The sequence below is a fragment of the Carassius auratus genome, unplaced genomic scaffold (assembly GCF_003368295.1).
Source record: "Carassius auratus strain Wakin unplaced genomic scaffold, ASM336829v1 scaf_tig00012180, whole genome shotgun sequence".
In the NCBI taxonomy this organism is placed as follows: Eukaryota; Metazoa; Chordata; class Actinopteri; order Cypriniformes; family Cyprinidae; genus Carassius; species Carassius auratus.
The window spans coordinates 49,903-62,800 of NW_020524267.1; the positions used below are offsets into that span (position 1 = coordinate 49,903).

The following is a 12,898-nucleotide window of genomic DNA, read 5'->3' on the forward strand; positions in this document are numbered from 1 at the left end:
TGATGTTGCACAAATTCAACCAGAAATTCCACCTGATAGTTAGGTTTATCTTGGGATCAGGTTGGGAATTCAAGGAATCTCACGCAACACAGTTTCACCACCGAATAGAGCTGCTGATTTTGCATGTTTTAAAATCTGACAGAAACACTAAAAGCACCTCGAGCATCCTTAGTCAATCTACACAAAGTAAATAAAATAAAATAAAATAAAATAAAAACTATTACCAATACATGAGCACCTTATTTTAACACATTTTTAACCAGTTTCAGATTTCAGAGTTTGCACAGGTGAGAATTATGCATGACTAAGAGTCACCAGCCTGTTCCTTATCTCACTGAGACCTGCAGGTTGCTCAATAAGTAAGACGAATGAACATTGAAAGAGTTTACAAACTGAAAGAGTCAGGGGCGTTTCTTGTTAAAATGCGTTGAGAGAGTGTGTGGGTGTGTAGGAAACAGGTTAACCAAAGTATTTAAGAGCAGGTGGAGGTGCAGGTATCTGAGCTGTGTTGTCTGGGATGAAGTTGACAAGGAATATGATCCATTTACTCAGTGTAGCATTTTCCATCGCTCTTCTCATGAGAGGTAAGCTCTTTTATTGGATAATTAATACTAAAGGATAAATATTTTTTATAAACTATATTACTGTACCAGTCAAAAGTTTGGAGCAATTAAAGACAGCAATATTATGAAATATTACTTCAATTTAAAATGACTGTTTTGTATTTGAAAGTATTTTAAAATGTAATATATATTATACTGAACCTTCAGCATCATTACTCCACTCTTCAGGGTCACATGATCATTTGAAAAATCATTCTAATATAAAACATTTTTACTGCTCAGTTACTATTGGTGGTCATTTATTAATAATGGTTCATATTAATATCATTGTTGAAATAATTTTTTTCTGCTTGATATGTTTGTGGAAATCGTGATAAAAAATTCATGATTCTTTAGTGTTTAGAAAGTATAAAGGAACATAATTTATTTGAATGTTATAAATGTCTTTACTTTCTCTTTGATCATGAACCCTTGTTTTTTTTTTTTTTTTTTTTTTTTTTTTTTTTTTTTGCATCTCACTTGCACCAAACTTTTCAATTGTAGTGTTTCCACAAGGAATGAAGCAGCACAATTGTTATGAACACTAATCATAATAAGAAGAAATGTTCATTGAGCAGCAAAACATCATATTGACACTGAAGACCGGAATAATGATGCTGAAAGTTCAGCTTTGACATTAAATATACAATTTTAAATCGCATTACAATAGAAAATGATTAAATTGTAATATTTCACAATAATTCTGCTTTTACTGTATTTTCATACAGTATGATTCATACAGTATAATGTGATTAATGATCAAATAAATGCAGCCTTGCTGAGATTTCTTTTAAAAACCTTTAAATAAAACTGTATTTTAGCATGTATTATTTTGACTAACATTACTATTTATTTATTTTATAGAAAAAGGTTTTATATTGAATATACACTACAGGTTATATATAGGTTCAGTAATAGGTAACTGAACTTGTTTCTTGTTTTCTAGGATGTGACGCACAACTGGATGGTAACTAGTTTTTCGCCACATAATTTAAATAGCCAAATCCTATAAAAATGTTGCTGTGTCCAGCTGTTTGATTTGCTATTGTCATTGTCAGTGTGTGGCAGAGCATCTCTCAACACAAGGATCGTTGGAGGACAGAATGCATCTCCTGGTGCTTGGCCGTGGCAGGTCAGCCTTCACAGAAACAGTCGCCATTTCTGTGGTGGATCACTCATCAACAAAGAATGGGTTCTCACTGCAGCTCACTGCTTTGACGAGTAACTATCACAGACCAGACCATTCAATTATAAAACAAAACAAAAAAATATGTCTCATTCAGTGGATGTGGCGAATGCTTAACACTTGTTCACTCACCATATTCTAGTACTTCACTCTCTGGCCTGACTGTGTACCTGGGCCGACAGACACAGGAAGGAACAAATGCAAACGAAGTGTCCCGCAGTGTCTCTGAAATCATAAAACATCCAGGCTACAGTAGCTCTAATGACAACGACATCACTCTTCTGCATCTGTCTTCACCGGTGACATTTACTGACTATATCAAACCAGTTTGTCTGGCTTCATCAAGCAGTACATTCTTCAACCGCACTGTGAGCTGGGTCACTGGATGGGGAAACATTAAGACAGGCGGTAAGCTTTTTAGTTTTACAAACCTTGATTGACGATATTATTGCAGTGCTGATGCACATTTGATAATTTAATGCTTTTCACAGTTGCCCTGCCCTCACCGCAAAATCTACAGGAAGTGCAAGTGCCTGTTGTTGGAAACAGGCAGTGTAAGTGTCTTTATGGAGTCTCAACAATCACTGACAACATGATATGTGCCGGACTAATAGAAGGAGGGAAAGACTCTTGTCAGGTAACAACTCCTGTACATACATTTTGGTCATTTCATAGTTTTATTGGGCTGCAAATATTCTTTAGTGAAAATAGCAATAATAAGGAATTGTCTCATAAACTTCGATTTCAACCTAGTGAGCCATTTTCAAAACACTGCATAGCATATACATTAGTAAAATATAGTGAAGGATCTGTTTAATGCATTTAATGCATTTGTACTAGTTAAGAAAATTTCCCTCACATTGTACCACAATCAAGGAGTGGTGAGTTTTTAACTTTTTAATGACAAGGGATCTCAAATATGAAGCTTATTTTTGTTTTCATAAAACAGCTATTTATGTGTGGGAAGCAGTGTGATATAAAGACAACAATTTTGAAATTAAATAATTGAATGTGATCTTTCTACTATTCTTTCATATTATATATTACACCTGTGAAGTACAACCGGAATATGTAGGTTATGTCACTAACCTGTTCTTCATCCTACAGGGTGACTCTGGTGGTCCTATGGTCAGCAAGCAGGGCTCAATCTGGGTCCAGTCTGGAGTTGTGAGCTTCGGCAGAGATTGTGCTTTAGCTAAATTTCCTGGTGTGTATGCCCGAGTGTCTAAGTACCAGAGCTGGATCAATGAGAAGATCACCACCAGCCAGCCGGGCTTTGTTACATTCACCTCCAATGGTACCGATGGTGATCTGGCAATTAGCTGTAGTGGTGTGCCTGCCATTCCCACAACCACTGTCGCCACTACAACAACTACAACCGTCGCACGTAAGACTCCTTCAAGTCCAATAACATTCCCAATATAAACCATCCATAGACGTTGTCCATTAGCTACATGTCCTAGAACTTAAATGTGTTCTTGATTTCAAAAGGAAATGCTGCTTTTACTTTAATAAACACGCAGCAATATTACTGGTGAAGAAAATTCCTAGTGTCAATTTCAATCTAGGAGAAAGAAAGTAGAAAGAAGTATTTTTTTTTTATGCATTTGACATTGGCAACAGTTAGAGCCTGCCACAGTGTTTCCTAAGCACATCAGTGAACATAAATGAATCTTATGAACTGTTTCTTTTTACAGAGTCAGTCAAATCAACTCATGCAAAAACCATCAGGCTTGTAACTTGAGTCAGACTCTATCTTTAAAAGCCCTTAATTGACTTCCCCTCTGAATCATGAGGCCTTTTTTTTAGCTATTAATTTATCAATTAAAAAAGTAATTTAGTTTCTAAATGTTAAATTTAGGAACTTGTTAAGTCTGACATCACACGTCACTATTTCCATATCTTCCATGACCATCTACTAGATCCATAACAAACAATGCTAAAATACACTCACTGTGTGCTGCCTGTAGTACTATTAAAAAGAGTGTAAAAAAAAAAATTGGCAGAGTAACAATTTTCACTCAGAATTTGCTAGTAAATGTCACAATTAATCACTAAGAAATGGCAAGACACATACTGAATTAAACGTGAACAGACTGAAGTGTACACCATGAGTTTTTTAAATCTTGAAGTCGATAAACAGTGTTCATAAACAGCTGTTGTAATTCTTTTCTCATTTCAAATAGAGTGGAGGCCCGAAAAGAGTACATGATATCCATTTTTGTAATCTAAAGCCCTTCTTGTTCTCAAGCTCATTATCTGTCATCTAATCAACAATATAAAAGCAGAAAAAGAACTTGAATATCCTGCTTATTCGAACAATGACCAGAAAACCTGTTCTGTGACGTATGCTAATGGACTGTGATTGTGTAGCCTAAGCATACACAATTACATTTAAATGTATGCATTTAGCAGACGCTTTTATCCAAAGCAACTTACAGTGCATTCAGGCTATCAATTTTTACCTATCATGTGTTCCAGAGGAATCGAAAACCCTAACCTTGCGTTTGATAGCGCAATGCTCTAATAATTGAGCTACAGGAACACTGACAATGACAATGAAGTCATTTTTAAAAATATATACATTTTAATATATATATATTTTATTTGTTGTTGCTTTTTAAGACTAAGCTGTCAACTGTAAAAAAAAAAATAACATTATTGGAGTACCCTTTACAAGAACATACCGTTTCAATATTATTTTAATGTTATTTGCTGTTTATTTGTTATTATTTTTGTAATTTACTAGCAAATTAAAATAATTTGTTTCAGTGTATGAAAACTAAATATTTCACTTATAATCGCCATTCATTCCTTTTCTCTTTGTTACTGTAGCTGTAGTGTGTGGAAGCGCCTCGCTGAACACCCGCGTTGGAGGAAACAGCTCCCTCGCCTCTTCCGGTGTTTGGCCTTGGATGGCAAGCCTGCAGTTTAACGGCAGTCATGTTTGTGGAGGAACGCTGATTGCTCAACGCTTTGTCATGAGCTCTGCCAGCTGCTTTACCAGGTAATGCCACTAAAACACCATAAACAAAAACATGTGATGAGAAATCAAAAATATCTGATTCAACAGAGTCCTGTTTTGTTCAGATCCACCAATGCCTTTGACTGGACCGTGATCCTGGGCCGTCTGAATCAGAACGGCTCCAACCCCAATGAAGTCTCTATAAAAGTGGCCAATCTCACACTCAGCAATGGTACAGGTGACAATGTTGCAGTCTTGCAGCTGGCTGTCGCACCAAACCTCACAAATTTCATTCAGCCTATATGTGTGGACATGGGAGGCAATACCTTCAGCGCTAACACTCAGTGCTGGGTGGCAGGATGGGGCTCAGGAGCAGGAGGAGGTGTGAATGCTTTAAACACTATGTTAACTGCTAAAGAGGTTTATACGATGTTTAATAATTATTAAATGTTTCTTCCTAATTTGAATTTGTCTTCTTCGTTTTATAGTGATTCAAACTCTTCAGGAGTACCAGACCTCTGTTGTGAGTTGTGGAAACTCATCCTCAGACAACAGTATTTGTACAAGTTCCTTGAACTTACAGCAGGCAAGTTCCTTCTGTTTAAATACAAAACAACATTTTGCATTATTTATTGTAATAAAAGTACTTACAAATAATAAAAGTAATTCTTAAATACTAGTAAACCAAGGCTTCTGGGAAGGAAGTACTGTATATTTACAATACGGTTTCATTCAATATTAATACTAAATCCATTAGGTAGCATTAACTAAAACTACTTTTAGAGCATTTATCAAGCTAGCTTAATGTTCATTTCTATATATACTTCTAATAAATTTCAAGTTGTATAAATGAACATTATCTGATGCATTATGAACAAATGAATTAACAATTAACACAGCATATTTATGAGTAACATTAATAGATGCTGAAACTAAAATTGTTCATATTGAATTAAAAAAAAAATTTAAATGAATGGAACCTTACCCTAAAGTATTTTAAAATAATGTATACAACCATTTGAAGAATTTATTTGTAAAAACAGATAACTCCGTTTTTTTTTTTTTTTTCAGAAATCATGTTTTCATATCATTTTATTGTGTTAGTTATTTTTTAGTTATTTTACTTAATCAAAATAACCCAACTGCAGGTTGGTTGGGATACATTTTTTTACAAATGAACTCTTCATTAAAACTTTTGGGGAATTTTAAGATATTTTTAAGATGTTTAATGTTTTCTTTCTTATTGAGAATATAACATTTAACAGAAACACTTTACTTTAGCCTTTATGTGTAATCTATTCTAAAAGTAATTTTATTGAATTAATTATGTCTAGTAATGCACATTATAATGCATTGTACAGTATTGAATAATTGTAATCACAGTAAATAGATTATAACACTTATCAATTTACTGTTACACTATGCATTATAATTTTGGTTAAAGTTATTTACAATGAGATATAATGTACAATGCACATTATGAATAGTTATAATGCATTACACCCTTTAATAACCCTTTATAATGCATTATACATAAAGGCTTTAAGTTAACTTTTAAACATTAGTGTACGTTCTTGTCAAATTATACTGTAAGAACACTGATATTTTCCATATACCAAAACTCTTTTCTTTAAAATTATAATATTTGTCTACAAAGACTTAACGTGACAAATAATACGATTTTCTACCATTCAGTAAAGAGTTGTCTCTTTCTCTCTCAGGGTGATCAGGGCGGTCCGCTGATGTGTAAGCTGGGTCAGTCGTGGATCCATGCTGCTGTTTTGACCATACCAACACTGACCAACAGCACCGCATCCCGCTCTGCTCGCGCTCAAGATGTCCAGGTCTTCACTAAAACCTCCAGCTTTGCCTCATTCCTGACATCTGTTGTGGGTTCCTTCCCTACAAGCGCAGCAAACAACTCAACCCTAGGACCCTCTAGTGGCTCACAAACATCATCTCCCTTCTGTTTCACTGTTTCAGTCCTCTTACCTGCACTTACTGCTCTTAAAATCTTTTATCAAGGCTGAGTCTTTGAGTAGATTTATTCATTTTGAATGTGTATGTAAGTATTCACAAACATAATAGATGTCTTCAATGTGCTTCCTATGACTGATTACATAATCATACAACATAAAAAGCTTTTGTGGGGCACATAATTCATTTTTACTACACAAGTGTGAACATCTAAGATCTCTATTGTTCTCTCAGACCATGAAGCTGCTGCCTGTTGTTCTTACACTGCACACTTACACCATATGACTTTACACTGCTGGTAACAAGTGCATAGCAAATAATGTTTGTAACCCTGTGGTTTACTTATATTTACACCGTAGCAGTTGCAGCATGTAGTTGTTATTCAGCTTGGCACTTTATGGAAATTTCCCATTTGAGTGGTTCAGTTCTAATAATTTTCTCTACCGTAGCTTAACTAATGAGTACCTCAAACTGTACCACATTTTGGACATTACTGTAAGTTAAATATATTAAAGAATAGAATATATCCCTTTTATTATTGTTTATAAAATTGATGAGTTTTTCATAATGTGAAACTATTTTCTGTTTTTTTTTTTCATGTCTATTTATCTTTTATCTCTTTTATGATATTTTCGGAAGTTGTTATCATATTAATTTTAATGAATGAAGTAACTCTTTTCAACACAATGTTTTAAGACTGTGAAAAGTAAGTGTATACTTTGTTGTAAAAAAAAATATGATTAAAAGAACAAATTGAGTAAAATAATAATAATAATAATAATAATACACACACACACACACACACTCAAAGTCCCAAGTACAGACAGGGAAGGCTTGAAAGGAACAGGCTTGCTTGGTTAAGCAGGATTTTAAAAATCATGAACATTAATGGATTGTCAGTGTAGGTTTTATGTCACTGTCTCTATCTAAAAAAAGTGACAATTCACAGAACAGAACTATATATACAATGCCATACTTGATTTGAGTTATCAATAATTAAAAAAAAGGTCGAGCAACATGCCAATCAATATTCAAAGCAAAAGAATCCTGTTTCCAGACATACGGCCATGCATTATTATTTTTTCCCTTCTTGTTTTCTCATTATAACGACTTAATTTTCTTGTGATCTTGACATAAGCTGTTTTCTTGTTATAACAACTTAATTTTCTTGTGACCTTAACATAACGAGAGTTGTTTTCTCGTTATAACAGCTTAATTTTCTTGTGATCTCGACATAATGAAAGTTATTCATTTATTTATTTTTTACAATGATTGTTTGATCTACTGTTGCTAAAAGGCTGATCAATCACTGTTGATATTTCCAGAGACACTTCACTAAACTGAACATGTTTAAATGGTCAGAGCAACACCGCAAACACAGGCAAAGTGCCTTCAGAAGAATGCAGAACTATTCTAAGATCTTTTAGAGCTGCTTGGATTAAATTCACTTTTAATTTCCCTTTATTTGAAATAAAATGATATATAATTAGTAATTTTTTTAATAGCCATTATATGCTGTTACAGATATCATGTGCGTTACTGTTGTGACACATCAGAAGGTGTTAGATCCATTTGCAGCTTTATTGAGAATAGTCAGAAAATATGGAGTCAGATATCGGCAAGGCAGAACATTGGAGACAAGGCTTAGATAGAACCATAACTAGACGAGAGATCAGGGCAGGCGGCAGACAGACAGAGTTCATAGAAGGCAATCCGAGTCGGAGCAGGCAGAGAACAATCAGGGAATCGAGAAACAGTCCATAGTCAATACACTAGAAAATAAAACACGGGTAATATTGCTCAGAAAAGACAGCCAGGGCAATCAAGACTTCGGAGTGATTGAGCGTTTGGTGACTGCTTGTATGTGTGTGTGTGGGGGGGGGGGGGGGCATGTAAATGAGATGGAGGTGTGGAGAGTGATGAGGTGTGATTTGTAGTCAGGTGTGGTGTGAGTGATCAGACCCAGGTATGAAAGAGGATGGGAAATGGAGTCTGAAACAGAGTTCGTTAATATCCAGGGGACAGTTCCCTCTGGCAGTGAGGAGGAGGTGGTACGGTAACCTCCTCTGTAACAGGGCACCTCCCCTGCAAGCGGCTCCTGATGCTAGGAGGTGGGTGACACCAGGGTCTTCCATGAGGTTGGGTTCTCTGGATGCGACCTGTGAAACTCTTCCGTGAGAGTGGGGTCAAGGACATCCTTAGAGCTGACCCAGGATCATTCCTCAGGGCCATACCCCTCCCAATCGACCAAATACTGAAGGGTATCGCCCCTGTGCCTGGAATCCGGCAACTCGTGCACTTGATATGCCTTCTCACCGTCAACTAGGATAGTTGTGGCCTGAATTCCCTCCCCATCTCTCCTCTCGGACAACCAGAAGGTTTCAGTAATGTAAGGACGAAAGAACCTGAGATACTTTGATCTCCTGAAAACAGACAATACAAAACATACACAGGCATCTTCGATACCCCACAGAGTGGAGGAGCAGGAGACCTCCTCCCTTCTGGCCAGTTGTTTCATTTTAAATCCCTTCACCCATTTTTTCCTTCTACTCAGTCTGCTCAAAATGATTACATGAAAATGTCAATGCAAGTGAACTAACATTCATGTCTAGTACCATTGGAAATGTCTCAGTGCAACTGGTACAATGGTCTCAATCTTACAAAAGTAGATTAGAAGATAATACAGATCTGAAGAGTCAAGAGATATCTTGATTACTGTGATGGGAGTGCCCTTACCTAGGGTCCTCCATGTAAATTACCCGCTATTCCCATTGAGTTGTAAAACCACCAGGCTTGGGACTGAGTTAATGCAAATTCCAATTGTTTAGTTCTGTCTCCATCTCCGGGGGATGTTTGTCTTGGTCTGAGGTATTTAAACGATTGCAGCAAGAGGATCAGGGCGATTTCTGTAGCCAGAAAGCCCTTAGTGTGTTGTGTGTCTCTTCACTTCATACTATGTATTTTCTAAGGTCAGGTATGCATATTTTACTTTTAGATTCATCTTGAGATTGATGTTTTGTATTGATATGATTTGATGTGTTTCAATTGGATATGTAATTGGCAAAATACATATCTACCTGACTATTAATAAATTGTTACATTTTGATTCTATTCTGTTTTACTCTGTAATTATTGACTAGTAGATTACGTTGTATCCTTGTTAGCAACATGAGCACCGAATGAATGAGTTAAATAAAGTAAAGAGTTAAATGAGAATAATCAAATGTAAGAAGAATAACATTATAATTAGACACCAACAAAACCAATTTGCCTTTCAACCTAAATTCGAGGTCATACCAAAATGGAGTCAGATTAGATAAGAAAATGGAGTCAGATTTGAGTTTAACCTAAATTGAATTACTCTACGCGCTGAAAGACTGAACACGTAGGATACCTTCATCCAGAACCGGATACCTTCCTCGGGCCGAGTGCCTGGACCTTACAGTAGTGAACACTGTTGGGAACGTTACTTTAAAAAAGTAATTAGTTATAGTTACTCACTACTACTTGTTCAAAAAGTAACTGAGCTAAGAAAACTGATATAACTATTTTTTAAGCAGTTTTCACAAGTCAGTTGAAATGAGTAGAACAGACAGGTGTTCGTACATAACTTTCGATATTTATTGCACGTCAACATACAGTTTATCTTGCACTTCAAGTATTATCAAAGTGTTTTTGGCCACTAGCTTTGTAGATGCATGTGTCACACATTACATACACATTACATGCACGTTCTTGCCTTTGACCACAATGAATTTGAAGTAGTGCTTATATCTCCACCTGAAAATGCCAACTTTTCATCGGATTGCTCCTGACTCGCCATTTCTGCAGCTGCTCTGCAACTTCGTGTAGCTGTTGCATGTGTGTTTGTTTGTGTGTGTTGGCGCTGCTGGCGCGTGTGCCTGCCATGTGTGCTGCATGTGTGCCGGCATGTGTGTAAAAACACTGGCTCTGATTGGCTACCATGAAACACATGACTCTGCTTAGCCAATCATAATCTTATCTCGTTATTAACCCACCTGCTCGCTCGCTGTGAGCCAGGGGTGTGTTCGGATTGCATAGTTTATTAAATCATGGATAGTAACCCACTGCATTTAACGTTCAGTAATGTTAATGGCATTGTAACGACGGGAAAAGTAATTAGTTAATTACCCAGTTACTGAAAAAATAACGCCGTTACCTAATGCCGTTCTTTTTAAACGCAGTTATTCCAAACACTGGTAGTGAAACATGGAAAGTAGGAGAGATGCGATAATTAGAAGGCAGTTCTGAGAACGTAATATACTGGAGTTATTGGTCTAGACATTTTGAAGGACCCACACACCTGGGCTGAGCTTTTCACATGGTAGTCAGAGGCAGAGATCTTTGGTTGAAAGCCATACCCATTGGTCCGGGGTGTACTCGGGACAGAGACATCAATGTCAATTGGCTTGCTGATCCTGTCATCTGACAGCATGAAATAGGTGAGATGAGCTAATCTCGATCCAGATCTCCTCGCTGTATTGCAACCAGTCCGTGACTTAGGGTTGGTCGGTGGGTTCGCCAGACCAGGGAACAATGGTGGTTGAAAACCAGAATGCATTTGAACGGGGTCATGCTGGTTTTACAAGTGAGTTTGTGTGTATTCTGCCAAGAATAAATATCTACTCCAGTCTGCTTGATGTTGCTGAAAGTATTACCTGAGGAATCGGATCACCTCCTGGTTCAGACGTTCAATTTGCCCATTGGATTGAGGGTGGTTACCTGATGTAAGTATGACATTAATATTAAGATGATGAAAGAAGGCATACAAACTTTGGAGGTGAATTGGGGTCCTCGATCCAACACAATGTCTTCAGGTAGACCATAGAGGTGGAATGCTTGGTTGCAGAGTAATTTGGCGGGTCTGTGGGGAGCTTGGGCAAAGGGATTAGATGGCCTGCTTTGAAGAATCGATCTATGATTGTGAGTGTGGTGGTGTTACCCTGGGAATTGGGCAAGTCGGTAATGAAGTCAATGCTAATGTGATACCAAGGTTGTAGTGGCATAGGCAATTCAATCTGTAACAGAATTCACATACCTTTGATTGGTTATAGATCCTCAACTTAATTTTACTAAACATATCAAGAAAAATCTCTAAAACAATACAAAGAAATCTCAACTGTTTTAAATTAATCAGACACTATATACCAAATCAGGCAGCCCTACTGTACATGCATGCTATGGTGTTTTCACATATTTCATACTGCATGACAGTTTGGGGGCAAGCAGCTCCGTCTGCAACAAAACACATTGGTTCACTTTACAATCGAGCAATAAAAATTATGGATAAAAAGCCAATCCGCTATCATCACTGTTACATACTGGAGAAAAATATAAAATATTAAGCTTTGAAAGTTTTAGTAATTTATGTTTCCTAAAATTAATCTTCAAGTGTATTAATAATTTAGCACCTGAGTCTCTTACTAAATTTATTGAAATACAGAACAACCAAAGAGTTACTAGAAACTAGTTCAAATCAATAACTGTACAATGCCATACTGTAGGACAAGCTTTGCACAGACTGCCTTTTCTGTTAAGAGCTGTAGGCTATGGAATGCATTACCATCTGATATTAAGGCCATATCTGACTTCAAAAAGTTCACTTCCAGGATTAAGCTGTGGCTAAAGACAAATCAAAATTGTATATTTTTAATTGTTGTTATAATTGTGTATGATTATGTATGTATGTATGTGTGTGTATGTGTATATGTGTATATATGTGTATATCTATATATACATAGTTTTGTAGTATTTCTTGTTTTTATGTATGTATTTGTTTTATAATTTAGTTCGGTGGCTGTCAGTTTGTGGGAGAAAGTAGCACATGGGTACATCTTGGCTGGTGAACCATGGCATTGAAGTATCGACCTCCACAATGAATGGGTGTTCTGGGTCTGGATGTTGGAGGATCAGGGCAGTGGTGAACCGAGTCTTTACTTCGTCGATGGTTAGGCAAGACTCTGGGGCCCAACTCAGTCTGTTTGTATGTCATTTAGTCATGTCAGTCAGAGGGGTGGCGACTGAACTGAAGTTCCTAATAAATCATCTGTAGAAGCAAACCCCTGGACATATTGTAACTCCTTCACTGTCTGAGGGTGTGGCCAATCCACCACTGCCTTTGACCTTTTTCTTCTCCATGGCTACTCA

The 12,898-nt window shown here is 36.6% G+C and overlaps 1 protein-coding gene across 1 annotated transcript; it reads left to right on the forward strand.

Annotated features, from left to right (window-relative positions):
- Window positions 1-436: 436 nt before the first annotated feature.
- LOC113073463 (transmembrane protease serine 9-like) lies at window positions 437-7,414 on the forward strand. Its single transcript, XM_026246366.1, has 10 exons — window positions 437-584; window positions 1,549-1,569; window positions 1,661-1,823; window positions 1,931-2,196; window positions 2,280-2,425; window positions 2,896-3,175; window positions 4,624-4,795; window positions 4,879-5,135; window positions 5,242-5,339; window positions 6,475-7,414. Exons 1-10 carry the CDS (start codon window positions 518-520, stop codon window positions 6,781-6,783), a joined length of 1,779 nt encoding a protein of 592 aa, XP_026102151.1. The 5' UTR covers window positions 437-517; the 3' UTR covers window positions 6,784-7,414.
- The last annotated feature ends 5,484 nt before the right edge of the window (window positions 7,415-12,898 follow it).

Excerpts from the sequence above, each read along its gene's own strand:
- LOC113073463 (XM_026246366.1), top strand. The coding sequence starts at position 518 with ATGAAGTTGACAAGGAATATGATCCATTTACTCAGTGTAGCATTTTCC. Across the intron at positions 3,176-4,623 it reads AACAACTACAACCGTCGCAC|CTGTAGTGTGTGGAAGCGCC; the intron begins GTAAGACTCCTT and ends TTGTTACTGTAG. Across the intron at positions 5,136-5,241 it reads GGGCTCAGGAGCAGGAGGAG|TGATTCAAACTCTTCAGGAG; the intron begins GTGTGAATGCTT and ends TTCGTTTTATAG.